Source organism: Zonotrichia albicollis, chromosome 3 (genome assembly GCF_047830755.1).
Source record: "Zonotrichia albicollis isolate bZonAlb1 chromosome 3, bZonAlb1.hap1, whole genome shotgun sequence".
Taxonomy (NCBI): Eukaryota; Metazoa; Chordata; class Aves; order Passeriformes; family Passerellidae; genus Zonotrichia; species Zonotrichia albicollis.
Window position 1 is genome coordinate 60923263 of NC_133821.1, and position 27374 is coordinate 60950636.

The 27374-nt window shown below is 40.1% G+C and overlaps 1 protein-coding gene across 1 annotated transcript; it reads left to right on the forward strand.

The window, feature by feature from the left end:
- On the forward strand, positions 1 to 26686 carry LOC102074785 (uncharacterized). The gene is made up of 14 exons (XM_026794847.2): positions 1 to 679; positions 3805 to 3924; positions 4866 to 4985; positions 6056 to 6175; positions 10356 to 10478; positions 11512 to 11594; positions 13473 to 13598; positions 14419 to 14464; positions 15599 to 15732; positions 20018 to 20146; positions 21742 to 21856; positions 22744 to 22878; positions 24055 to 24180; positions 25104 to 26686. The coding sequence occupies exons 1-14, from the start codon at positions 454 to 456 to the stop codon at positions 25223 to 25225; spliced, it is 1725 nt and encodes a 574-aa protein (XP_026650648.2). The 5' UTR covers positions 1 to 453; the 3' UTR covers positions 25226 to 26686.
- Positions 26687 to 27374: the final 688 nt, after the last annotated feature.

The window sequence follows — 27374 nt, forward strand, 5'->3', positions numbered from 1 at the left end:
TGTACACATGCAGACAAGGTGGTGCCTACCTTTCATGTGGAAAGCTGCCTTACAAAAACAGGTTGCATTATCCCAGAGTTTTCTAGTCTCATACAGGCTTTGGTGGATGATCCATAACCTAAGCTCCATTTGCTCTCTATGAAATGAGTTTAGGTCATTATCTTACTTCTGTTCAAATGAAAGGAAGGTGTGTCTCCAGTGCACTCATTTTAAATAATAATAATAATTTATGAACTTCAGGAGATCTACAGAAACCAGCCGTGTGAAATGTATTCTTTTGGACTCAGAAGTCTGTCTGCCTTACAGCATCTGTGCATGGTGTGGTGTCAATATCTGTAAGACAGAACAAACAGTGAGGAGGCAAGCTAGTGCAAAAAGCTGACAAATTGAGAAGAAACTTTTGTTTCCATCTCCTTCCCTTACTTCTTGCTTTGTGCTGCAGCTGGAACAAGAATGGGTCAGCTATGTGGACGATGCATGCAGCTCCTGCGGGACTTCATAGGCTTTGTTCAGAGGATGTCCTCTGACTTGGTGCAAGGCATCAAGGAATGCTTAACTCTGATAAGCAATTGCTCCTGCTTAAAACAGAACAGCTCTAAAAACAGGCAGCTGTACAAGCCCATCCTACAGCCTCATGAGAGAGTGACTGCACAGGAGTTTCTGCAGCATATTGAAACAGGTAAGAAGACTTTCTTTTTCTAAAGGATTGTGAAAGAGCAAGGGGATTAATTTTGTGGGTTAAAAGCAAATTGCAATCTGATCTGCTCTGGTATGGCATTGAGCAGCTCGGTGATGATGAGGAAAGGCCAGAGCTTACAGAACATTTTCTTTGAGTACAGGACACCAAGGGCTCAAGTCGTGCAACAGTTGGATCTGGGTAGAAGTGGTCAATAGCTTTCTTGCTCTGCCACCACTCTTAATATATAACCCATGTAAATGTGTTTCATAAAAGTGAGTCCTTCTGGAAATTAAAGTTACTTTTTTGAAGTCAGTCAAAAAGAACTTTTGGACATAGGCTTTGATAGGACTGGATGCTGCATGAGTACTGAGCTGTGAGTGGGCAGATCACAGTGTGATGTGCACAGTTGTGCACCACTGTGTTGGCTGAATACTGGGACTTATGCTAGGAATGTCTGGGCTATACATGAGGAAGATCAAAGTCACCCTGGGACAAGCATCATTGAGCTCTCGGGATTCCAAGCAACTGTGCTTTTATGCAAATGTTTTAGACATCAGGCTTAATCACAATTGTGGGATTCTGTTTGAATCAAAGCAGATCCATAACTCTTCATCTGTCTCCTTTGCTTTACAGGTTATCTGCCTAATTCCTCTGTTTTTCTATTTGTGATATCCTCTTTGTCCTGTCCTAGGATACAATATCAATGGGAAATCTTGTTTATTTCACTTCTTCAGTCATCTTGAATGAGTGTACTTTGTTGGTTGTCCAATCTAAAAATAGTCCTTATCTCAAGATAAAGGGGTCACTGCTTGATTGGTTTTGCTGAGTCTCACTACTAATTGGGTATATTTTATGTTTAACAGCTTTGGGCTAAAGCTACTACACAAAATTGCACAGTCCCCTACTTTGGTTTGTGTGAAGGGTGTGGAACTATTCATTTACTTGTCTTTTTGGGAACATGAAACAATCTTGTAAGGGGAACCAGGAGACATTTTTCCTTGATGTGACATGGTTAATTCTATTTGAAATGATCTGTCATGGAACAACCTGTGGAATAATTGCTGTGACTCCGGTAGTTGGGAACGTGTGTGGATTAGCCTCAGTTGGTATACAACAAGCTGGTGCCATTATCCAGTGAATGTGGTGGGTCCTGTGCTGCTGCTAAGGTTCACTGATTGTTGCACCTTTAGACCTGGTTTAAATCTTGATATTCTTGTCCAGAATAGGGACAGATCTTTCAGCTTGTTATACAGTGGAGATCTTCCAGGGCTGAACTTTCTCTTCCAAAGTCCAGCGTGCTCCTGAGTGTATGGGAGACTGTCTTGGCAGTGTCCCTGCACAGCTGATGGCTGAGATGTAATGAAGGGGAGGCCAGAATAGCTCCTTGTAGCAGCCACTGGTGTTCCCTGAAAACACTAAATGTGTGTTTTCTTGAGAGATCCTTTCCTCTCTGAGATCCGTCTTCAAAACTCTGGTCTGTCTGGGATCCATGGGAGCTGGGGCACAGCAGCAGGAAACCTAGGGCTTCTCTGACAACAGTACCCATGACAATGAGGGGTTTCAAGGAGGTCCCACTGTCCATGACAGGACACATACAGCACCCAGGAAGCAGAACCAATCTGGTTGTCTGGATGGCCAGATCTTACTGCCTAGACAAATGGAGGCAGGGAAGCCTCACAAAGAGAACAAAGACACATCCCTCTTACTTTAACACTCACCTTTGTATTTTATTCCAAGAGGGAGCAAGCCTATCCTCAAAACAAAATATAATAAACAAAATATAATAAACAAAATATAATAAATAGGAACAAAATATAATAAGCAAACAACATTTGGACAATTTGGGTGCAAGGAGACACTTCATGGTTGATCATCACACTCATCTGTTAACCAGGGCAGCAAATTTTGATATTTTGAGCAGGTGAAGATTTTGAGTGGTTTCAGTTTTATCCCTCTCCCAGACAAAACCACATATAGAAGAATCAGATAGATTCAGGTCCAGATAGTGAAAGGAGCAGAATTAAACCACATGAAGAGATTTTTTTGGGTTTTTTGTCTAAAACCTTGCACACACAGGCGAGTCCTTCCCTTTGTGTAGACTACTAATTATTTTTAAAAATTGTCTTTATATGAAGCAGTTCTGTGAAGCTCACTTGCCTAATTCTGAGGGTAGGAGTTTGCTAGTCTTGACATGTCAGCAGCTTCTAATGGCTTGAGATACTGGCTGTGTTTTGCAGTGAGGCATGAACACTCATGCTTCTCACATCCCTCACATTTCTTTGTCTCGTGGGAGGTAATAGCTAGATACTTTTCACAGAAATGTTTCAATCATTATTGCACAGCTTTAATCTATTGCCTGAAAATATATCTTGTCATTGTGTGCTCCACCAGTTGATCAATCATATTTCCGTTTTAACTCTGTTCTTTCATTCAATGTCCCTTTCCTTTTCCTCTCTGCTGCTCCATTCCACATATTATATTATGCAGTGACTTACAGAAGTCATGCATGACTGCTATTGCTTGATGACTGTTGAACATCTGGTTTATTCATAGGGGAGCTATCATACTCGAGAAAAGGTAGACTCATGCTAGAAATTTAAGCCTGAGGCAAGCCAGTTTGCAGTCCACGTTGCTATTCCTTTAAATCCTGATTTCAATACCCAAGACAGGAAACACAGTGAACTTCAGATATGGTAACTTAGAAATATATACTCTTTCTATGCTTATAAATATATGTAGAAATACAACATAAATTAGAAATATATACTCTTACTTAACTAATAACACCGTGTTCAGTATTTTAACAAAGATTCAGAAAAAGGTAAAGATTTTTGTGGAGAACAAGAACACCTGCATTTATATTAGATAGCATAAATGTGTCTAAAGGTTATAATTTATCTTGTTTCCAATCACTAGCTTTATGAGCTTTACAAGAGGCATTGCCAAGGACAGGTTATTCCCAGTTCATCTATTGCTTCTGCTCATGGAAACATGAATAAAGATAGATGGGTTTTATGGAGTACAAAAATCCTTATGTGTTTGGTTGGCTTTAAATTTTAATTTCTTTTTGTAAACTAACCCTTTACAGATGTAATTAAGCCTGTGCTGTCATTTTACATCTTTAGATTTTGAAATGTCTCCACTGGGAAAGGACCCTCTGGAAGCCTTGAGGACCTTATCCTTTTCAGAAAATCCAGGTTTGCAGCAGTCGGCTGCGCTCTATTACTTGCACGTGAGTCAGCACAGTAAGTTCTCTCAGTAAGCATTTGAAAATTTTTGTGTAACTATAAATAAAAATATTATTTCAAACTGTGAAACTCCTTTTGATTCATTAAGCAAGTTTATTTTTTTGCTTTCATGCCATGTTGTTTGCTAAGGAAGATGGAAAACTGTCATTGCCACATAGGCAGAGTCAGTTCTGGTTTTGCTATAAGGAGATATCTCTTACAATTATAAAAGACTCTTACTTATGAAATTGTTACACTTAAGTGAAGCTCAGCAGAACCCGAAGTATTTAAAGTTAGTGTATACTTAATCTCCTGAAAGCAACACAGTCAAAATATGGTGAAAGGAAATGGACATAGTGAACAGTTAATGTTAAAAATTATATACAAAAAAGGACAATGCTCCAGAAGATAGATTGTAGTGAAAAGTTATGAAGGACACACTCTTCTTTGTTCCAAATATTCTGTGGGAGCACTTGGCTCTTGAGGTAGTTTGTTAATAATTAGGAGTCAGCCTAGATATCCCAAATAAAATATCAGGAAGAGTTTGAATTCTACAAAAAAAAAAAAATACTAGCAATAAGCCGGTTGCAATTTATTTATTTGTTTATTTTAATTTTACTTCAAAGAGAATATTCTGTCACTTGGATTATAGCTTTATCCTGTGTATTATTTGCTGGATAAAAAGTGCAGGTGGCCACAAGGCAAGGATGTGCTGTGAGGCAGAATGACTTGTTTGGTAGCAAGGCACACTGCTTCCCTTCCCATGGTATTTTCAAAGTACTTGATTATTCAAAACCTCTTCAGGAAACTTGCCCTGTTTGCTAGTAGCAGTGGAATTTTAATGAAGGTGAATACAATTCTTCCTGTGTATGGGAGCACCTCAGGCTTAAGTCCATCAAGGGAAAAATGTGACTGTGATGATCAGTGGGACTCATGAATATTTCCTCTCACTCTTGCAGTGAACATCCCCCTGCCTGTGGAACATCTGGAACCCTTCTATGCCTTACTACGTTCTGCTGACCTGGAAGTGCAGCAGATGTCGTCCTTGTCCCTTGTCAACTTCCTGCTGGAAGGAAATAGTGAGTAATTAATGACACATCTCTCTTCAGGTGATGAAGTATCTGTTCAGCCAGACTCAGATAGAAGGTGGGCACTTCTATGCAAATCTAGATTCCTTTTTTTTGTGTTCCTCATAGGACAAGTGTGAGTCTGATTCTGAGTGCAAGATACAGAGCTTCTGGTGGCACCAAGATAGATCAGATCCCTCCAGCTACATTTTATAATGGGGCAAGAGTTCTTGGATCTGTGTGCAAAGGCTGATAGATTATTCCCAGGCCAGTGTGGGAATTCTATTCTCATTCTTGGATCTACAGACATTTTTCCTTTCAACCAATGGATACAGCTAATAGAAGTAAACTCTGTGTACAAGACAGTGTTTATTTTCTGATTATTTATGAACTGGACCTTAGTCTTAAATTGCTTGCAGAGGAAAAAAGTTTTAAATGCTTAGTATAATTCACTTGCTTCTGTAACTAAAGGGGAAAATGGACTTGAGATAGAATTTGGGAGATGCAGAAGAATAACTTCCCAATAAAGTTTATGTTGATAGACAGGGCATGAACATGCCACACCTCATCAGCAGAGTCCTTGTTGCTCCTACTACTGCACTCCTGGTCACCCGGGCCACAACAAGTGTTCCATCCTGCAGTCCTATAATAGCAGAAGACAGGGTCAGTCTTCAGTGAAGTTAGCTTTTTTCTTTTCTTTCTTTTTTAAGGATTTTGCTGCAAATAATATCATGTCACTGTTTACAAAGAAAAATTATATTTAAAGAAAGGAGCGAGCGGGGTTGCTGAGTAAGTTGTGAACCTATTGGAAAGCTGCAGTTGCTCTTGCCAAAATTCACCTGATTTGGGACCTTCTGGCCTAAAACCTCCAAACATCTGTTACAGTCTTTCATGCATCTGAAGGAGAATTGAGCAAACCTAGCTGGAGACTGAGTGTGGCTTTCTGGCTGTTTCTATCGTAGCTCTATTTTGTATAATCTTAATGTAGATCTCCAAAGCAGTCAATGGATGATGTATTCTTTCCACAAAATCACTGACTGCTTACTTTTTTATTTGTCGATTTTTCTTGAATTTTTGAATAGTTGACAAAGAATTAGTTGTCCAAATGGGTTTACTTGAGCCAATTCTGGATCTGCTTGAATCAGAGGATCCCACTGTGCAGTGTAATTCCTGTGCCTGCATCATGACTTTGGCTGTTTCAGGTGAGTGTTCTCTTTGCCTTTATCCTCTGCTGTGAATTCATTCAACTCTTCCATCATATTTTAAGATAAAACAACCTATTTGCAATTGGTTTAAAAGTCATAAGATGCAGCAACAAGTTTTGGTATTCCCACATCATAAATTCTACCTCCTGACATTCCAGTTATTTTTCTCAGTGTTTATTACCTTTGTGCTCTTATGATTACAAACCTTTTTATGATTTTCATCCTAAATGTATTCATGAGTGGCTTATCTTAATTAATGTCTGCATTAGCTTTTGCTTCAGGACTTCTGTCCCTCTGATGTCTGTGCTTATGAGGTTTCTTCATTTTACTAGACTGAGAAAGCCAAGGTCTTTTAAGACTCCTCTTGTGAGTGTGACTCTCCATTCATCTTCAGATCCTTCCGGGTGTAAATGATATGTTCCAGGAATGGAACACAGCATTTGCATGTGCCATATCATGATACCACAGGCCTCAGGCATTGTTACAGTGCCAAGATATAGATAAATGCTACAGGAGTTCTGGTCTGCATTCATCTCTTCTGAAAGAGAAGTCACCAGAAACGTGCAGTACTTCAGCTGGGGTCTCAGCTGTGCCTTTTGTTGTGGCACATACAGAAATATGTTTTGTGGTACATTTCATGGTAACACTTGCAGGTTTGGTGATTGTGCCATGGTGATGTTGTCAACCTACAGCTGACTTAATCACTTAGGCTTGCTCCTCCTTTGCTGCTATTTCCAGCAGACACCAAGTAACCAAGGCTCTGTACCACACGTTTCCAAGTGCACATCCCTGCATTTTGTACAGGTTTCATTCTGTTTCCATTGCTTCAGTATTCTAACTTGTCTGCTATTTGTAAGATATTCTGGTCCTCCACTCATCGACAGTTCTACATTCGCATCTTTGTGTTAACTCTCTGGTTCAAAGCAAATACGGACTAGCCCTCATGGAATTCCATCTGTAGCCTCTTCCCAGGTGGTCATTTCCATGCAGCAAAATTTCTGGCAGTTTGCTTTCAAGCAGCTTTTATCCATCTTGTACTATTTGCATTTGTCACCTTCTGCTTAACTATGAATATTTCATATAATGATATGAATATTTTCCTGGTATCCAGACAGGTAAGTTCAGCCACAGTTACCAAAAGAAAGGTTATCATATTAGTCTGTCTTACTCTACCTTGTGCAAACTCGTAGTTCTCCTGTACAAACCGTGTACAAGTCTTTAGAAAAGCTGTGTTTTGACATTTGTTTCTCTTCTTGTAGCCAGCTTCCTTTTCCAGCTTGGGAAGGTGCAGTCTGATGTCCCAGAAGGTTGAGGGAAGCATGATGAAAGTGTTAATTTCTCATTTAAGTATTTATGTTGCAAAGGAGGAGTGGATAAGCAGGATCAAACCACATGAAAGTGCTGATTTGCATTTTATCCCACTTTTTTGTTTTATTTTCAGGTTTTTAAACACTCTTCCCTTAGGAGCTTATTTTTAAGCATTGTATATTATTGTCAGGGTAAAAATTCTACATGCTACATTACTTTGTGTGGAATGCAAATTGCCTCATTTAAATGTCTTGATTAGGCATGGCATCACTAAACTTTTAGGTACTTGGCTCTAGAAGGACTTTCTTTGTGTAGAATCACTGAACTTAAGCCCCTAAAAATTACAGAAGGATGTCCCTTTACCTGTTTTTAAAAGTCCACAGAGAAAGTGATTTGTTTGGGCATCTAAGGATGTTACTTAGTCCTGAAGGCACTCATACTCTTCTAGATGTCTGACCTGGAATACAGGGAGGGAACCCTCAGCTACTGCAGATCCAGGCTACCTTCATTCCCTGTGGTCTTCTTTTGCTTTTGCACACTCCTTTAAGTGCCACCGTCCTTCTGAGCACAAGTACTCCAAATTAAGCACTCAGAGAGCTTTCAGAGCTGAACATTGAGGTAGGCAGTCCTGCACAGGCTGGGTTGCTCCCTGGTGTTTGATCAGGGTTGAGGATCTCTGTCCCAGTTTAACTAGAATTCAAATGGGCTGGATCCATTTATTTGTTTTTCAGACTATATTTAGATACCACAGCAATGAGACTAAAGCAAGAGGCAATTCTCCAGGGTTTATTTTAATTTTAGCTTGCAGACTCTGGTATTTTTAAGTGTTTGCTTGAGAAAAGTATCCTGTTCATTCATATCCTTCAGGAAGACCATTTATGCAAAAGAGATAAATATGGAAGCACAACCAAATTAGGAAGATCCTTAGATGGCTTTAAGGTGACTAAAATTCTGCATCTAAGAATGGTCTAATTCTGTTGCAACAAGCATGCAAGACTATGTACAGAGTGAAACTGTTTAGCAGTGTTACTGCAGGTCATGTTACTGCAGGTCATGTGTAAACTGGGTTGTCTCCCTGCTGCAACAGGGAGCTGAAAGTAAGAACAAACTAACTCATTCAGATGAAAAATCTTTGAAGCTTAGTTTGTTCCAACACCAGCATTTGTTCACGCAGCAAAAGGACACATGCATAGTTGCAATTATCTGCAGCTTTTTAATCACTGAGTGAAAGTGAGTGAATCAGTTCTGAGATAAGAACTCAGAGTACTTCAGAACTGAATGTTCACATGTTCGGGGTTTAGGGGGGTCTGAACATCTGCTTTAAGCTAAAACAAGGAGGATGCGCTGAGTGTAAAGCACATTCAAAGTTGTTCTGATGAGAATTTTTAGGTACACAAATGTCAGAGAGTGGAAAGAAAGGATTTATAAATTAGTGAGTTATTCATACACAGCTTGAGTAGATGTTGATTTCCCCACTTTAGAGTAGTGTCTCAAACACATGGCTTCTTTCTAAAAGCCTTCCAAGGAGTGTCAGTGGTTGCAGTGGCATCAGTGGAGGGACTGCATTTTTTAAGATAAACAAGTGGTCCAGGAGAGAAAGGTGATCTAGCCTGCCACGTCTCATACAGAGATGGCAAGAGTTACACATCTTGGTGAGATAGATCTCCCCATCCAGTCTGTAATCATAAACTGGTAAAACAAATGTTCAGGCACACTATCTGATAGAGGAAAGAATTTGCCTAAGTTTTGTCCAAATGTTCATAATCCCTTTTCTCAAAGGTAAGGTTCTTTTCCACATTTACAAACATTTATGGAGTATAGTGTGTACAAGAATAAGGGAACCAGTGATATCTAAATTCTTCCTTAATCTTTTTACTTCTCTTTTTTATTCACCTGAGTAGTTTGCATCACACCCATTGGAGTCATACAAAAGACTTTCTGCTTCTACTGAGGGAAACAAAAGAATGGTATGTAGGCAGATTAGATTAGAGAAGGGCTTGTCTATGAAAGGGACCAGAATATTTCACCAGAATAATAGCTTCCCACATGGGAAAGCTATTTTAAATAGATTACTCTTCCCTGAACAATTATTTTTCTCAATTTTTTTCAGAATAAAAGTTATTTACTTGAGTATATACTTATAGGAAGACAGAAAATTACTTGTCCTGTAATATTAAACTGATACTCTCTAAACTATACTTGAATAAACATCCTGGCTAATCTATGTCAGTTCCTCACTATATAGGTTTTAGGTATAAAACTAGCAACTTTGTTCTCATAACTCTCAAAGTTAGTTAGCACCTGAAGACTTGATCTCATCCAAATACCTTTTTTTTATTTGCTCTGTCTGCTTCATGTTTCTCTCAGCAAACTTCCATAGACTGGCCATTGTTTAAATTGTGTATAAATATTGTTAATTTCCTTAGAAACCTCTGCACCGTTTGTAGATGTCAAGTGAGTAATACAGGGAAATTCCAAGAAAGAACTTGGCCCTGAACATACCCTACTAAATTAATTAAACCTTACCTGCAGTTAATGAAGTGGTTTTTGGTTATCACACTGTGAATAGGTTGGCCAGACATACCAAGGGTTTGAAGCAAGTACAACACTCTGTTAACCTGTTTAAAGGATCTTAAGGATATTTTAATTATCGTAGTAACAAACCAAAAGCAGCTGTGAACCAGCTGTGATTTATGGCTAATCCAGAAATCATGAATTGGTTTCCTTCCTGTTAAGCTCTCAGAATTTTTAAGTTTCCTTTGAGCATGCAGAGAAATCAGGGAAGGGATAGTCCTGCTGGTTGTCCTGCTTGTGGCTCACAGTAAAATGGCAGTAAATATTTCTTTCTTTCTCTGATTCTTTTCTCCAGAGTCCAACCGAGAGGCTATTGGTGCTGCTAGAGGAGTTACACCCCTACTGTCTCTTGCCAATTCCTATGATCCCAGAGTCCAGCAAAATGCAGTTGGTGCTATTCTGAACCTCACACAATCAGGTACTTTTGGACTAATGGTTTACCTGAGTTGCCAAAAGAAAACTCTCTGATAGAAAAATAATCCTGAAGCTTAAGGCAAGAATAAAAGCATATCTGAGCAACAAGTTATTTCCTCTTCAAATGGCATTCATGTTGGTACCACAGGTTGATGATTTAAGTTTAGCTTATACAGGCCCTTTTTTGCCTAGTACCAAAACAAAAAACCTTGATTTTCAAATCCAAGGGGCTAGTGTAAGAATATTTAAACAATCAGTCAAAGAAATAGGAAAAAAAATAGCTATGCGTTAAAGAAACATTTTGGCCTAAAACATTAGCAGGACATTTGGTGTACTTTAAAGCAATCTCAAGAGCTTATCCAGCAAAGTTGAGCTTTAGGAACTTTTTGCTTGTTCTGACTAACCCAGTGCTGGAATATGCTAAGTATAACTATCACGAGTCAGACATTAAAGGCTTCTGGAATATCTGCAAACAGCTTTATCAAAAGTGGTACTTGGTCCTCTGCAATTATGTGTAGACTACCATAATTAACTTTGAAACAAACCAGCATTAAATTTCACCTACCAAGATGATACCATTATTCCACAGAGCTAAACTATAAAATCATGAGTAACATCTCTGAACTCTGTGTTCTGGAAGGAAACAGTTGGCAAGAACTTATACAGTTGGCTATTACATTTCTGGTATTATTCAGAATATTTTAAATAATTTGTTTTAAAACACAGAAATAATAGTGAAGATCCTAGCTGAGGCTTTTCAGCTTCTCCAGCAATTCAGATTCTCAGAGCAGTTTTTAGCATAAAACTATCAAAATCTTAGTCAGACAGCCTGCTAGTCTTTTTGCTAAAATATCTGCATGCTGCTGCATTACACAAGCCCTAAATTATAAACTTTCCAGTCACACTGACTGGCATATATTTGGACAACATCAGCACTCTTTAGAACCCAAGAATTGTGCACATCCCTTTTGAATGGTGCCTCCAGATGAGAGGGAGGGAAGGAGGAAGACACTTTTACTTTTTCTTTTTAATGGCAGAGAAAATCCAACAAGTTCTATGCAAGGAAGGAGCCCTACCAGTTCTTGCCTTGCTGCTGGAATCTCCTGACTCAGAAGTCCAGGTATGACTAAAATAGGTCAGATTTTAAAACAGTAACATCATGACTGTAAGGAGAGCACAAACCTCAGTATGCAGAAATGAAAAGGGGGAGAGGAGGAATGGTTTCTCTAGTGAAGTGGAGAAACATGGGAGAGCATCTTGGTGAAACTCAGCTCAGTCACATAATATATATTTAAAAGACCCAATTTGTCTCACTGCACAGGAGAAAGTTTGTGATCCAAAATTTATTCTGCCAGCACACATTAATGTATGCACAGGGTTGTTATGTGGCTACCTTCTTGTGGTTTTCAGATCATCAGACATGATGCAGATAGGTCTCTTCCTCTGGGTTTTGGTTTTTTGTTTTGTTTGGGGTATTTTTGCATCCTAACTTTGATCATCCACTCTAAGCAAGGTATTCTGAGAAGACAACTTGAAAAGATCTTTTTCTTGTTGTTGTACATATCTGTAAAACATCCTATTTTATGCCTATCACAGACACCTGTTTGTGATTCTGCACACTCAGCAGACAGCTCGTCTTAGTGCAAAAGTATGCTGATAAATAAACTAGCAATCAGAGTTGTAAGCCTTGCTCTCTGCTAGTTTGTTTATTCAGTCCTTTGAGTAGCACAAAATTTTTTGCCCCATTAGTTTAATTATGTCTACTCAGATTTTTTAGGTTTATGAAGGGATGGACTCTCTGAAGTTGCTTTCTGCAAGCTGTTTCTGCATTTTTAGATTTCTCTGAGATTCATCTTGTCTAGGTTTGGAAAGAGCGGAGTCTGCTAAGCAAGGCAGGAGCCTCCCCTGAAATGGAGAATGTAAACCCTCCCCACCCCTCCGAATTGCTATAAATTTTAAATTAAGGGGGCTCTCAGGCAAAAATATGGGAGCAGGAAATAACAGTTCTTTAATAGGGAAAATAAAAAAAATAAAGGATAAAATAACCAATGCAGTACACTAGAACAACACTGACAGAGTCAGAACCCAACCTGACACCCTGTGGGTCAGGGTGTTGGTGGCAGTCCAATTGGAAATGTGGCTGTAGTTCTCCTGAAGTATCAGATGTGGTTCTGTTGGAGCAGGGGGAATCTGTAGAGAAGGATGTATTCTACCCCTGAAGATCCAGTGGAAGGAGAGGCAGCTGCTGTTTCTCTGGGGAATCCCGTGGAGAAAGCCGTGCTGGTGTCTCAAAAACCTTGGGATTATATCTGGGTAGCAATGCTTAGCTCCTCCCTCTGGGTGGAGCATCTCACAATGGGATGTTATAGTTCTTATCAGTCATACAGTGACATTCATAGTCTGTTATCAGCAGATGTCCCCTCCCGAGGGAGGTGTGAATGTGGTCACTCAAAGAGATAAAGCAAACTGCCCACTTGACAAAGGTAATCTGCCATACAGATGGTAATGGAAAACAGCTTACATTGCAATCTTCAACACATCTTAAAATTTCCAACTCTGTAGCTCAACATCTTCTAATTATACCTCTCTAGTAATAGATAATTTTATATGCGTAGTCCTCCTTAGCATTAATGGTTCGATCCTTTGGAAATGATCTCTTGGCATGCTAGGGCAATAGCTACATCCAGCTTGAGTAAATCAATGTAAACATATAATACAATAGATGCAGATGACTTAACTTAGATGCCAGCAGCAATGTCATTGCAGCAGCAGAGCACGTTCCCAAACAGCCAGAGTCCTAATGAATGTACTACACGCCCCAGCAGGATTGCTGGAGCAGCTACAGCATGTTGTGTCAATCCTATAAACACCCTTAGGATGAAAAAGCATGTTATTTTTATTGGTTTTAAATCTGAGCATTGCTCCAATTTATTTGTATTCTCTTCAGTGTGTCACCACCCTGACCTTTCTGTCTGCATTTTTTCTTGGTTCTTTGCAGTACTACAGCTGTGCTCTCCTGAGCAACGTGGCAGCCAATGTCCAGCACCACAAAGCCTTGCTGAGACCCAGTGACAGATTCCTGCTGCCGACACTGATCTCTCTCCTGTCCTCTTCTGTGGACAAGGTAAAGTTGTAGCTTTCTCTTTGTGAAAAGACTTAGCATCCAAGTAGAGCTACAGACATGGGCTTCCAGTTTCAGCCTCACATCATTCTGTTCATCTACTGTACAGGTACCTATGCAGCATCTTTCCCATGAGAAAAGACACCTACAATAGAAAATACAGGGGTTCTACAAGGTCAATGATTGAAGAACGCAAAGGGAAATTATTAAAGTTGTTCTACAGCCCTGGACACTTCCTTTAGACTAGGATATGCTATTAACTTGAAACATCATGTGAGAAGTGCCCTGTCCAGGCTCTGTCTTTGATCATTGTGTGTGTGACAGAAGTTGTGTGACACATCTGTTGTGCTACTTGTTTTTTTTCTTTTTGGTATCCGGAACTTTTACTATATGGCTTCAAGGATGACATCTTGAGAATTTTGCTTTGTTGGAAGCCACATCAAGGAAACTTCAAGAAACCACAGTTCCTGGTGGAACTTGAAATTCTTTGTAGAAGGGAGGTGAAAAAAACTGCAAAGCAAATGGGACAATTTCTTTCCCTTCATTTTCTTACAACTTATCAGATGTTCTAAAATAAAGCCAACATCTGAGCCCCATTCTTCATCAACAATAGGATGACTGACTAGGAGGTTGAAAAAAAATTTCATCAAAACTTTGAAAAAAAAACATGTGCCAAAACATACTCTTGAAGATAATGTAAGAGCTTAATAGTGTTGTCATGTTTATTTTGTGTGCAGTAGGCAAGAACATGCATTACTGAAACTGCTCTTTTTCCTCCTCTCTCTCATTTTTAATTTTTGGTTTTCCTCTTTGGCACAAGCAGGTTTCAAGCCAGGCATGTGTTTGCCTAAGAAATTTGGCTACCAGTGGTAAGCAATGTCTTGGAGATAAAGAAACCAAACTATTTCTATCTCTCTCTGCCTTTCAGAGTGAGCACAGTGGGCTGGGAACCTTTCCTATCAAAAGCAAAGAGATATTTTCTACATTTTAACTGGATGTTAAGGGAAGAGGAAGGTGCAGTGCATATCCTCACTAAATCTCTTTTAGAGCTCCCAGGTAGCAAGGGGTGTATCTGGAGAAAGTGAGAAAGACAGCAGAGGTGTGCTTATGTACAGAGCCTTAGTGAGTTGCTAAGCTTTCCTTCTTTCCATATTTCCTAAGCATTAAACCCAATTAGGACAGAATGTCTTCTGAAATTGCTTATTGAGTGGGGACCTGTCTTCTCCAAGGCATGATTCTGTCTATCATTAAATATAATTTTCTCCCATGCATTTGTCATTCTCCTAAAAAACCCTATTAAATGTCCAAGATTAATTTCTATGACATATTCAGGAAACAGTGGCAGAGGACTGGCACACTCAGTGCTAAAGTCCCAGACTCCAGGGTAGAGTTATTCATCTAAAAAATGTAGAGCTGCTTAATTCTCAAGCAGTCACAATTATAGAGGAGTTAAGAGCAAAAGAAGTGCTGTGCTACTCCTTGATGAGTTTGAAACACCCGGTCTGCTTGACCTTTTAGATCTGCCTTTCCATCTGCTGGCTGCTCTGGCATTGCCTTTTAGTGCACTCACTGAGGTTGCAGGAGCAAGTGGGGTATAACAATTCAGTAGGATGGCTGGGCTTTCTTCTGGCTAACCAAAACTCTGCAAGATAGGTGGTGCTTGGGAGGTCTTTCTGTTTGTTAGCAGAAGCTGCCACATTCATACCTGGCCTTATGCCAATGACAGTCAGAAAATTGCCCTCACTTGGTTTTTTGAGGTTCAGACACAGACTGAGGGTGCCCAAACCTACATTCTGCCATCAAGCTTGTATTAATCCCTCAGCAAAAGGAGGCAGAACAAATGAGGGTTTCTTTTTATAACTGAACATGTGGCATTGTCCCATTGCGCGGAGATGGGGAGGTCACCTCTAATTTGATACAACAGTCAACTTTTTGAGTCAGAGCCTGAATTACTCCCTGCAGTGCTCTGAACCGCCCTGACCTCCTTTGTTTTCCCATGCCAGTGGATATCCAGGCTGAGATGGTTGCTGAGAATGTCCTGCCCCAGCTGTGCTCTCTCCTGGCCTCTGGAAGCGAGGACGTGCGCCGTGCCTCCATCGCTCTGCTCTGGATACTCTCCCAGCACTCACCCAACCAGGTATGGGAGTTCATTTCCCAAAAACAGAGGAGAGAGACTCGTTCTGGTCACCACCAGGGGTAACACTCTGTTATGGCAAAACAGCCTATGAAATGCAATTTGAGAATGGCCAAGAGACTCTGGGAGCCTTCCCAACCCTTCTCTCTCCTACCCAAAATAACCAGGCTTCATTTACTGCATCTGCACTATCATTAACTACCTGAGGAGCTATCTGTTGTGCTGAGGGGGATCCCAAGGAGAGACCAGTGAGAGAGTAGAGGGGCAGATGGGTGTCAGAGCCGTTGCATATGTGGATACTGCCTTGCACTCCTCACAACTCTCTTTCGTCCCCTCAGTCCCCAGATAGATGAATGGGGGGAGGAAAAACACAGCACCATGAGAGACTGCCACCATGAGGGCAACCAAGGAAGTTATTTCTTGGCTACAGAGCTTCTCCACCCACTGAAAAGCAGAGAAACTAATTTAGAGCACACATTTAAAGTGCAGAAGTGCAGAACAAAGAGCAAATGTATGTTACTCCCTACATGGACAGTGTTATTCAAAAGTGCATTTGTAGAATATTGACATATTTTGAATTAGCATCAAAACAAAAAGGGGGACTGACAGAATTTGAAATCTTGTTTATCTTTAGTTAATGCATTAGGACTTTCACCAGGACTGTGTATCCTCATGTCGTAAGTTACAGAACGATTCTTTTGCTCATGTTCAGGGTAAACATCACCATTAATAGTGCAACACTAGCAAATACATGAAGAAGTCTGACTACAATTAAATTATGGCAAGTACTGACAGATTACTCTCGTTTTTAAATGAACTTTTCTTTGCAGTAATTAAAGACATCCATAAGAACATAGATGTGAAAGGTTTTGGTAAGTGTTTTAAGCTAGCAACAACATTTGAAGTTAGTCAAAGTTTGCGTGCATAGAGCAAAACTATGTGAGAACCTTTACAGCCACATTGCTTCAGGCAGCAGTGACAGGGTCTGAATAGCTTCAGGTGGCCTTAGGTGCTTCTTGTGTCTGAAATACACTCAGCCTGATTGGGAATTTACTCTGGGTTTGGAAAGCTTGGTGTGTAACAATTGTCTGTATGCAAACCAAAATTGCATCTCCCCTACCTCTGGGTTGTGATGAGAAAATGGGTGAGCTCAATGCCTGGGAAAGCAGCAACTAGAGCACAGATCTACTCAAGGCAGACTGGCTGCATGAGCACAGAACATCCTCATTGATTGTCAAACTGTCAAACCTCATAGAATCAAAACACAATTTGCTCTCAACAAGCTTACAATTGAAACGCATTAAGTTAGTTGAAGGCCATTTGCACAGTAAATGTGTTATTCAGTAGGAGACATTATGCTGGAACATGGTCCTCACTCAGATTTGCTTTTCTTATCTCCAAACATCATTCACATTTTTTGTTCTCCCCGGAAAGAGTACCCACAAATCCTTTTCTCCCTGGTCCTGAAACTTGTCTTTACCAGTGTTTCAAATCCCTGGCCACAAAGAGACGTGGTCAGGATCAGTGGGATCAAAGACACTGCGAACTCAGCCTCGCTACACCAGTGGTGAAACAGCCCATCCTTCATAAGGGAAAAAGGGTCAGTAGCAGGAGGCTGGAAAGCAAAGCATCTCACTTTATTCCCCAGTGAGAAGTATCTACATCTCTGAATTTGTTTTAGCGAGCAAACACGGCTGTCCCTGACTGCTGAATGTTGCTGCTTTGTGCGAGCAAGCCCTGGGCACTCTGAGAAGAGTCTGACCTCTTTGTATTCATATCCTGCCTCCCCATCTCTCTGCCTTTTCTGGCCTGCTTTTCAAGTCTTTTCAACGTTTCTTTCTCTAACTCAGGCTGAATTCTCCGTGACTGAAAAAGGGACTTCTCCATGGGAACAACTGTTGGAAAACAAACCACTGAACAAAGCTAACCTTTACAACCAAGTCAAGTGATGCTTGAATTATTACAAATACTATCCAGGATACAATGGGGCAGGATCTGTCTGCCCTTTAGTTACCATGAAGCAAACCCCCAGGAATGCTTCACGGGAGCTCCTTGCCCTGCTTCATCCCCCTTTTTGCAATCTCCTGGTCAGGCTGTTGACAGGGATTCCCAGCAAGGGCTGGAAAACTTCCCTCTTGCAGAGGGAATTTTATTCAGTTTTCCCAAGGACAGCCCAACCCTGAAACACTAAAGAAACAGGCTTTGTGAGAAAACAGTCCTTTAAGTCAAATTCCTTTGATAAAAGACCTGGAAGTCAGGGTCTGTCTATTCCAGAGGGTGCCACTGAATCTCCACTCCAGGTACAAAATAACTTTGCCTTGACATTTTGCTAACTGGTAAATGGGATAATATTTACCTTGTCAAGAAATCCCTGTGTAAGGAGTATGAGTGCAGCACTGCAACTGTAAGCACACTTGCTGTTGGAATCTTTTTCCTTGCCTTTATTTTTTTTTAATATTCTAGTCTTGGGAGAAGTTAGATCAATATCCATCTGAACCACTCAATCTATTTTTACTCACAGTTTTCTCGTGATTCTCTTGCACTGTGCAGAATTGAGCCAGAAAACAAAATCTGGATCTCAGCCATATTCCAGCCAAAAAAAGAAGTTCAGCAAAATTCAAGTACTGTCACTTGCTAATGTAGGTTCTAAATAAACAAAATATCTTGGCAGGGAAGTCATTATGTATTAGAAAGTTCCTTTATAATCCATAGCAAGTTTCCTCCTCTCAGGTTGTAGCAAATCAAAACGGGTATCATAGTTGATGGGATTATGTAGAAAAGAGGACATTTGGCCCCAAAAGCGTAGAAGACAGTAATCAGTGGTAATTTAATTGGATTATCTAAAACTATATTATTTCTTCCTTTAAAGAAAATCTAAGGAAAATTTACTGTCATGTCTGCATATAAGATTCTTTAAATGCCCTGTGGAAGAACTGCCCTTTCAACTTACTTTCCTGTCTTATTTTAGGATTGCTGGTTGTGACAGTGCTTAAAATGAGCTAAGTGAAGATGTCAGCTGGTATTAAAAGAAAATAAGATACACTTTTGCAATTTAGCCTAAGCAAAAGAAAGATTAAACTAACTTTTAAAGACATCTGCTTTTCAACACTGCTTTAGTGTTCCTATATTTCACAGGTTTGAGAATTATGTGATTTTTTGCAGCTGTGTATAGGACTAATGATTTGTTTTATATTGAACTCCCTTGCTAATGTGTCTCAGTTTCCAGGCAGTACAAATTATACAATTCATTGGGAACAAACAGAAGAACTGCATTAAAAACTCCTAAATTCCTAAGGGAAGGAGACTGAATGAAAAAACACTCCCAAGAAGAAATCTTTTGCTTTTAACTGTAGACCTAAAATAAACTCTGTTGAAGTCAGGTTTCTCTTACACACAGCAGTGCTCCCTCAATCCATATGGATTTTATTGAGGTAACTACCTGTGCAGTAATCCAGACTCCAATCTGATACTACAGGACAAGAGTAATGGCTGCAAAATGAAAGAAAGTAGGTTTATATTTGATATTAGGAAAAAATCCTTAATGTGAGGGTGTGAGGCACTGGAACACGTTGCCCAGAGAATTTGTGGATGCCCCATCCCTGGAAGTGTTTAAGGCCAGGTTAGATGGGGCTCTAAACAACCTGGCCCAGTGGAAGGTGTTCCTGCCCATGGCAGAGGGCTGGAACTAGATGATCTTTAAGGTCCTTTCCAAGCCAGGTCATTCTGTGATTCAAATAATATTAGTGGTAATTGGAGGAAGGCTACATTCAGAGAGAGATACCCAGCAAAGTACCTCGAAAATATCATCAGACAGCATAGAAAGAAGATGTTGTTCAGGACATGTTTACTGAAGAGGGGCCTGATCACAAACTGATCTAAAGATACAACCCATTGTTGTAGCTAGGTAAATTGCTGAGCTACTCAAGGATGCACTGCTGCTGCTACTTCACCATGTAGTTCTGTCTTCCACAGCAACCCTGACAACCTCTTCTTCCAGTCAGGGTTGCACGTCCTTCCCCTGACTAGCAATGACCACAGTGAGGCATCTGATGGAAACAACAATAAACTACACAATCTTGAAGACTCCAGCCTTCCATAGCAAGTGCTCAACAGTCAGTGCAATCAGACCATACTTGAGAGAAGCAGCACTGGACCCAGCCACACCCTTGGTTTAAACAAGCAAACTAATGCTCTTCTTGCAGAGCTAAGTTCAATCTCTCCGTAGCTCACTGCAAAGCTGCGTTGTGTTGTCCACACTGGATACTGAGATACTGGTTATTCTCCTCAGGACACTCTGGCATGTGCTGAGCTCCTGCAGAGCCTGGGGATGTTACTGGCAGCACATAAAACAGACCCTGTGATTGTTGGACATACTGCTTGCATCATCAGAAACCTGTGCCTTTCCAAAAACAGACAGGTAGGTACACAGTGTTTGTCACTGAACTGTACCCTGTGAGGTTGCCATTGTGTTTATGTCAAATCAGCATTAAAAAAATAATTAATGCTGTGGGTAATTAAACATATACCAATTTGCTATATATTTTACACAGAATTGAATATATGAATAAAAGGACCATAATGAAAGGTAGTTCTATTCATATTTTCCCAATACAATACAAAACAGCTAATTAAAATAATAAATATCTAATTTTTGCAATGAATGATGTGGTTACCTAATTTGACTGCATCATAGGTATAAAAAGTTCAAGAAAGAACATTTCATACTGATTAAAGGAATTGTTCAGGAAAATCTGAGGTCTGATATGAACTGAATCTTTATTTCCTGGCTCTCATGCTTCAGCTGCTGTTTGTTGTGAAACAGAACCCCAGCTATTGATGCACATTTTGCCTCTTTGGCAAGATACTAGTTATGCCAAAATGCTATAAAGATCTCTCTTGCTTGACTTTGCTTCAAAATCCATATGCAAGGATGCACTTTCTTTCTCCTTGCCTTTTAGAGTACCAACAGTAGCAATCAATAATGAGGAAAAAACCCCACCAAATCCTCACCTCTGCTTTGTTCCACTTCCTAGTACACACTTTTAAAGACTCAGTTCTTTATTTCCCCCTTTGTTCACAATACAATTACTACTAGTTCCAGAGATTTAAACCAGCCAGAAGGAAAATGACAGGGTTTTTTACTAAGATAAGAATTTTACAAATTTCTAATAGCTGTGACAGCGAGTTTTGCAGGAAACTAGATTCCCTGAAAATCAAGGCCCACAGTAGGAATAGAAATGGACCATCATTCAAAGTTTGACAAATATAGTCTTTTTTTGAAATACTTAAATTCTGTGACTCTATGCTGTTATCAGCTGGGACCTGCTTTATCTTCAATAAAGCTTTATAGTATAGAGAGTATCAAGCTCTTGCTGCATAAATGAATAAACAGACATGAGTGGGAGTGCCAGGTTTCCAGGATCAATTCTAAGGAATGCTCCCTAAAACACAAGTCCTTGGCACAAGAGGAAAAGGTAGTACTGTTTTTATGCCAGCAGGACAGAAACAGAGTGTGGGAGCTTGAAAAGCAGCAGTCTCAAATCCACCTTGAACCTCTAAGCAGCAAATTAAAAAACCACAGCAAAAAATGCAGCATAAAATGAGTATCAGAAAAAGATACTCCATTTTGCTGATAGACTTGAGCTCAATTAGGGAGCCATGAGCAACTTCCATTGTTAGGACGTCCCAGAGGGCTGATGACTTCATGATTCAATTTCACTAGCAACCAGTCACCTCCAGCTGACTCATTCAGAACTCATTTCTTGGTCTCATGTTTTGCTTTTAGTCCAGGTCAGCACAAGTTAAGCCTCCTATCTCTTTTCAACTCAGTCTATAATATATGTATCCCAGTACAGGTGATCTCTGAACAATCCAAGGTGTTTTCACCTGGTTGTGGTAGATCTGGGAGGAGACATTTCCATTATTGATGGTTTCACCTCAGTACTTCTGAAGCCCCCAGACACAACTAAACCCTAATGGAAGTGCTAAATATGCCTCTCTCTCTTGTGGCAGAGAATCACGGAGAGCCGCTGTGTCGAAGGTCTCCTCCAGACCCTGCTTTTGACCGACACTCAGGAAGACTCCCTCCATTACGTGACATCCTGCCTTGCTGAGCTAGCAAAGCAAGGTATGGCAGCAACCCTCCATCAAGGGCTGAATCAGAGAAGTGCTCATGTCCTTTATTAATTCTAACAGGAGATGGAGCACAGCTCCATCTCACAGCCCAAGACTTTCCTTTTAAATTCATTGTAAGTTTCAACAACAAAACCCAATTCAGTGGCAGGATACATGGGCTCCATTGTCTGCACTTTTGTTCAACTGTTTAAAATTCTTTACTCTAATTTTTTTTTTTTTTTGCTGAACTTCACTGCTGTACATGGCCTGTCTTCTTCTATTTGTAACATTTCCCTGTTTCTCAGGCTGAAATAATTTCATCATTGCAGAAACTGATATAAAAGACTAAAATACAAAGTAGGTCTATATCTTGACATTTTTCGCACATGGATTTCATCAGAGATACCAAATTGGCACTCATCAAAGGTACAGCACTCTTTAAAGCAGAAAGGACGAGTGTAAATTTTCCCAACATGCCCTAGCATTGGATATTGTCTGTCACACAGGCCATCTCTTCTATCTGGTAAGATGGCCATGCAGCTGGCAACACATCACATTTAATTTTGCGAGTGGAGCGCACTCCTGGAGTAGCTGCTGGACAGACTGAGCCCAATGGGCCAAGAGTGGATCTTGCACATAAAGTGATTCATTTTTGCAGAACAAAAAGCCAACAAAATATGAGCCAAATCCATGGCCTTACCTTACTGAGAGCATAACCTCAGAACATCACCCTTTTTAACAACCTAAACGTACTTATTAACCAAGTTCAGCACTTATTTTGCTTCTCCAGTTGCATGAAGGATTCACCATTTCAGCAGTTTCTGGCAGACCTCTCAGCTTCATTTCTTTGACACTGGATTTCCTATTTAGAGAGTATTCTCTTACCTTTCTGCCTTCCAGAAGGAGCCATGTTACACATGGTCCAGTGGATGGATGAACCTTTGACAAGGTGCTTGGTGAGACTGGCTGGCCAACTGGAACATCCTGAGCCTTCCTTTCATGCTGCCTCCATCATCCAGCACATGATCAGTCATGGTAACTCACACAGGATTAACTGTGCTTTGGAAGAGACTTATGGATGTCTGCAGTGAAATTAGCCTTTTCCCAAAGGACTGTCAGGCACTGAACAACCTTAAATATTCTTCTATCATCCCCCCACTTGGTGTCTACAAATTTTTCAGAGTACAAGTGCCCCTTGAAATAAAACAGTCTTGAGTTGCATGAGAAACTCCAGGGATGAAAGTGGACCACAGATAAAGGTCTGATTTACATGGGTTTTGCCTTCTTCAAGAACTGCCATTCTGCAGAGCTGGTCCATAGCCAATTCTGAGATCCTTGCAAACAGCTTCAGTACGAAGGTGGGAGACCATTAACATACTCCTCACCACGGGAAAGATGAGAATGTGTTTCAGACAAGGGTCACTTCAAATAAGGTTATATCTTGCCATTTGACCTTCTTTCTCGGTATGTAAAATGCGATGGCATCCCCCACAGACAGCAGAGGCTGTGTTCCAAAATTTTAGAATAACTCTACTTCCTGACCAGCAAGAAAAATCTCTTACTGAACCAAATCCTGCTGATATAATTCTAGACTAAATTACCAGGAGCAGTGAAGTAAAGTAGTTTTAAGAATGCAGCCAAATTTTTTCAAGTTTCAATGAAAGAGAATAAAAAAGCATTATTTTTACCTGTAGAAAACAGTTTTATGCTTAAATACTTGCCTCATGCAGCTGAGAGCCTTTAAGACTTGCAAGAAAAAGCTGCTCTGATGATACTTGCCACATTTTCTAGAAAGGTATAGTTAGATTTTAGACATTAGACATAAGAAAAACTGAAATGTGTGGTGAGTCCCCATTAAGGGAAATGCAAATCTGTTTCATTTCTAGCATTGAGGATTTGCAACAGAGCAGACTCTCTCTCAGGTAGTGAACAGAATCCAACAGCATAATCATCTAATGGATAGCTTCAGCTACCAGGCCAACCACTGTCAATCAGTAGGCCCCTTGCACAGGGATCAGATTCCCAGCAGCCCACTCATCTTTTTATTTACTGGAAGTATCAGCAGTATTATCAGAAGCTGTGATACAGGGAAGTCACTTGTCAGTCTTTGCAGTAGTGTTGGTTTTAGCTGAAGGTGAAATGTTACAAAAATCAGTTTTCAAAGTGCTTAAAGGCTTGTATTGATCTCCAGTGTTTCTCCCATTTACGCAGAAAAAATGATGCTTTTGTGGAAATATCACATTGAAGAGATTCAAGCCTACCTCAAGAATTTTCTTACCCACCAAGAGGTCCGTTTTCAGCAGCTGGGCATCTCCACATTCTGCAGACTACAAGCAGGTACGTCCTTCCTGCCAAGGCTGCCTGCACCCATCAGCAGCAAACAGGCACTGCTTAGTAACACAGATCACAGAATAATTAGGGTTGGAAAAGACCTCTAAGATGAGTCCAACCACTGACAGTGCAAACTTCTCCAGGGACTAGCTCTGCTCACTTAAGAAAACAGAATAATCTCAAGGGTAGCTGTTACATGTTTTTAAGCAGCTCTTCAAGAGTATCTCCCAATAAAGGCAGGAGGATTTTGTTTGCTTGCTTTAAAACTAAAGGCATTCAGAACAGCAGGGAAATGGGACTTCAGGAAAATCTTATCCTATATAAGAACTTTTGGCACTTATTGGAATAAAATCGCAATACTGCCGGATGGAACGTGCCTGGGCTCGTCTGACCCTTGCTGCTTGCAACCTAAAAGTTTTTCAAATGTGATTTTAGTTTATTTTGATGAAGCAAGCAAATAAAAAATTTGCATGATTAGCTGATGGTAAAGCTGGGAAGTCTCTTCATACTTCAAAGTCCATTAATATTACTTAATATTATGCTGGGTTAAGTTAGTCTTCTTGTCTTTGGATAAAACTGAGTACCTATGAGGGTTATAGTGTAGTAATAACTGTATATTGCACATATCTTTATGTATGTAGAGCCAGAGCCAAAACCCCACTACATCTAGATAGGCAGCTGCTGCATAAGGCTGAATTTGGCAACTGAGATTTATACGTCTGGATCAGGAGAATTTAGCAGCAATCTTGAATGGTTTTAGGGATGAAAACTGAATTTGTATGTGCTTTGTGTGGTATTTTTCTGTCTTACCTGTAATAAGAATCACCAACCAACTGTATCTAACCTGAAAAATAAGTTTTCTGTGCATCTGCATTAGAACATAGCAAAAAATAGGTTGGATCTGAATAACACCTGTTATTTCTCTTCAGATCCAGACTTTTCATTAGCATTCAGAAAAAGCCAAATGGTCAAACTCCTTGAGCAAGTCCGTCAGCAAACAGAAGAAACTCAAGAGCTCCTTAGGGCAGCTATGTGCCATGAAGACAGTTAATATTTAAGCCAAATGGTTTATGAAAACTTACCAGATCCAATGGCCTGAACTTTCAGAGCAAACAACTCTTTTCCTTGGTTCCGGTAATTTTCCTGCTACTTGCAGTTTCGTCATACAAGAGAGATGTCCCGATAACAAGAATTGGAGCAGGTCAAAACACAATTCCTTGCACCCTTTGGCTGGCTGCTTAAGTGTGCTTGAGGACATGGCTACATGTTGAAAAACACCTGCTATGCTTGGTTAACCTTCCATGGCTTGTTTTTGGTTTCCTCACCCCACCCTTCAGAAAAACCAGCACTGTATTAATGAGGTTTTATTCATGCAACAGGCTGATTCTATTGATGAGGCATCTCTCAAGTATGCAGGTCTGCATTCATCTTTATCCTGTTTCTGTTCCATGTCCTGTATTTCAGAGCAGACTCCAAGGACTTTAGAAAATAATTGAATCAACCCATACTATAAAGGTAGTAAACTACATACAGATTACTACAGAAAGTAACTGCTAAGGCACAATTCTCAAAGTACAAAAAATTTGTAAGAAACAAGAATAGGTAAAGCCTTACAGCTGATCCTTGTCCACACTATAGGCTCTACTCTCCAGCAGAAGAGCAAAGGTATGTTAAGGCAAGGAAATGTTGCACAGAGCAAGTACAGAACACAGCAGGAACCATGAATGATTTGGGTGAGATGTGTTTAAGTACAGAACTGTATTCTGCAAATGATACATTCTTTCTAAAGCCACTCGCAACAAGAGATGAGTGAAAATATTTGGCAAAATTAGGATTTTTTTGTTATATTTTGTATTGATACTTCATTTTAAATGGAGTTAAAGAACAATAAAAAGGTATTCATGTTTAAATTCAACTTATTTTCTTACACATATACTTCCCATGGGCAAGCAGATGTTCAGCCATCTCCAGGAAAACTGGGTTCCATCATGTGTAATGGTTACTTGGGAAGACGCACACTGTAAGTTCAAACACCTCCCTTTCCTCTTCCTTCCCCCAGCTTTATATGCCCAGCATGACAATGTAAGGTATGGAATGTTCCTATGGTCAGCTGGGGTCACCTGTCCCAGCTGTCCCCTCCCAGCTTCACATGCAACCCCAGGCAGGTGGCGTGGGGTGAGAGGCAGACTCTGTGCAAGTGCTGATGATCAGTAACTAAAACATCCCTGTGCTACCAGCCTTGTGTTCAGCACAAACCCAAACACGGCCCCCTTTGAGCTACTGTGAAGAAAATGAACTCTACCCCAGCCAAAAGCAGCACACTGTCTTTTGAGACACTTCTGACCGTCCCATAGCTCTTGTGTGCACGTAGAGCTTTAGAGCTGACACTGGGTACAAACATGCTATAAAAGTGAGATTAAAAAAATAGTTTAAAAAAGTTATTCTGTCAGTTAAGAGCTCAATGTTCCATTTTATTATGGCTCAAATCTCTGAACTTAATTTTGGTGCTTGAGGGAGGCATTTTTGATAATTATTTCTTTTAATATCTGCAAGTTCTTTCCAACGGCACTGTTTGGGAAAAAACAGAACAAAACAATGCACCTCCCCTCCAAAAAAAAAAAAAAAAAAAAAAAAACCCAACCAAAACCCCAAAAAAACAAAGCAAAAACAAACAAGCAAAAAAAGTAAAACCAACCAAAACCACACTCAGTGCAGTAAAAAGGCCTTATGAAATTGCAGGGTAGACAGAAACTTTGAATAAAGCAGTATGGCATTTTCAATGTTCATCCATGACAGCAATTCCATTTTGAAATCTCATGTGACAAACCATGTGCTCAGCCTTGGACAGGTGGACTTTCTAAAACAAAGGACTGGCTGAATGACACACCTGGGAACAAAAACATCATACTGTAAATCACCCCTGTGAGTGATTTTAGATCAGTTTCCAAAAAGAAGCAGTGCATTATTAAGTAATGATATTAGAATGTGTCCTGTATCTGTATTCTTAGGTAATCTCAAACTTATTATTCTAACTTAATTATTATAACTATTATTATAACTTAATTATTTCAATGTCTTAGCAAGAAAGCTAACAAATAACAAGGGACTCTTCATCAGGAATGGGGAGATCAAAGACATGAAGCAAACAGAGCTAATGGAGAGCAATGCAGCAGTTGTGATGTTCTGAAATAACTCACAGA

What these genes read in the sequence shown, in the direction of transcription:
- LOC102074785 (XM_026794847.2), top strand. Translation starts at nt 454, where the DNA reads ATGGGTCAGCTATGTGGACGATGCATGCAGCTCCTGCGGGACTTCATA. An exon ending in CATGACTTTGGCTGTTTCAG is followed by an intron (nt 6,176 to 10,355) that starts GTGAGTGTTCTC and finishes TCTTTTCTCCAG; the next exon opens with AGTCCAACCGAGAGGCTATT. An exon ending in GCCTTTCCAAAAACAGACAG is followed by an intron (nt 20,147 to 21,741) that starts GTAGGTACACAG and finishes CTCTTGTGGCAG; the next exon opens with AGAATCACGGAGAGCCGCTG.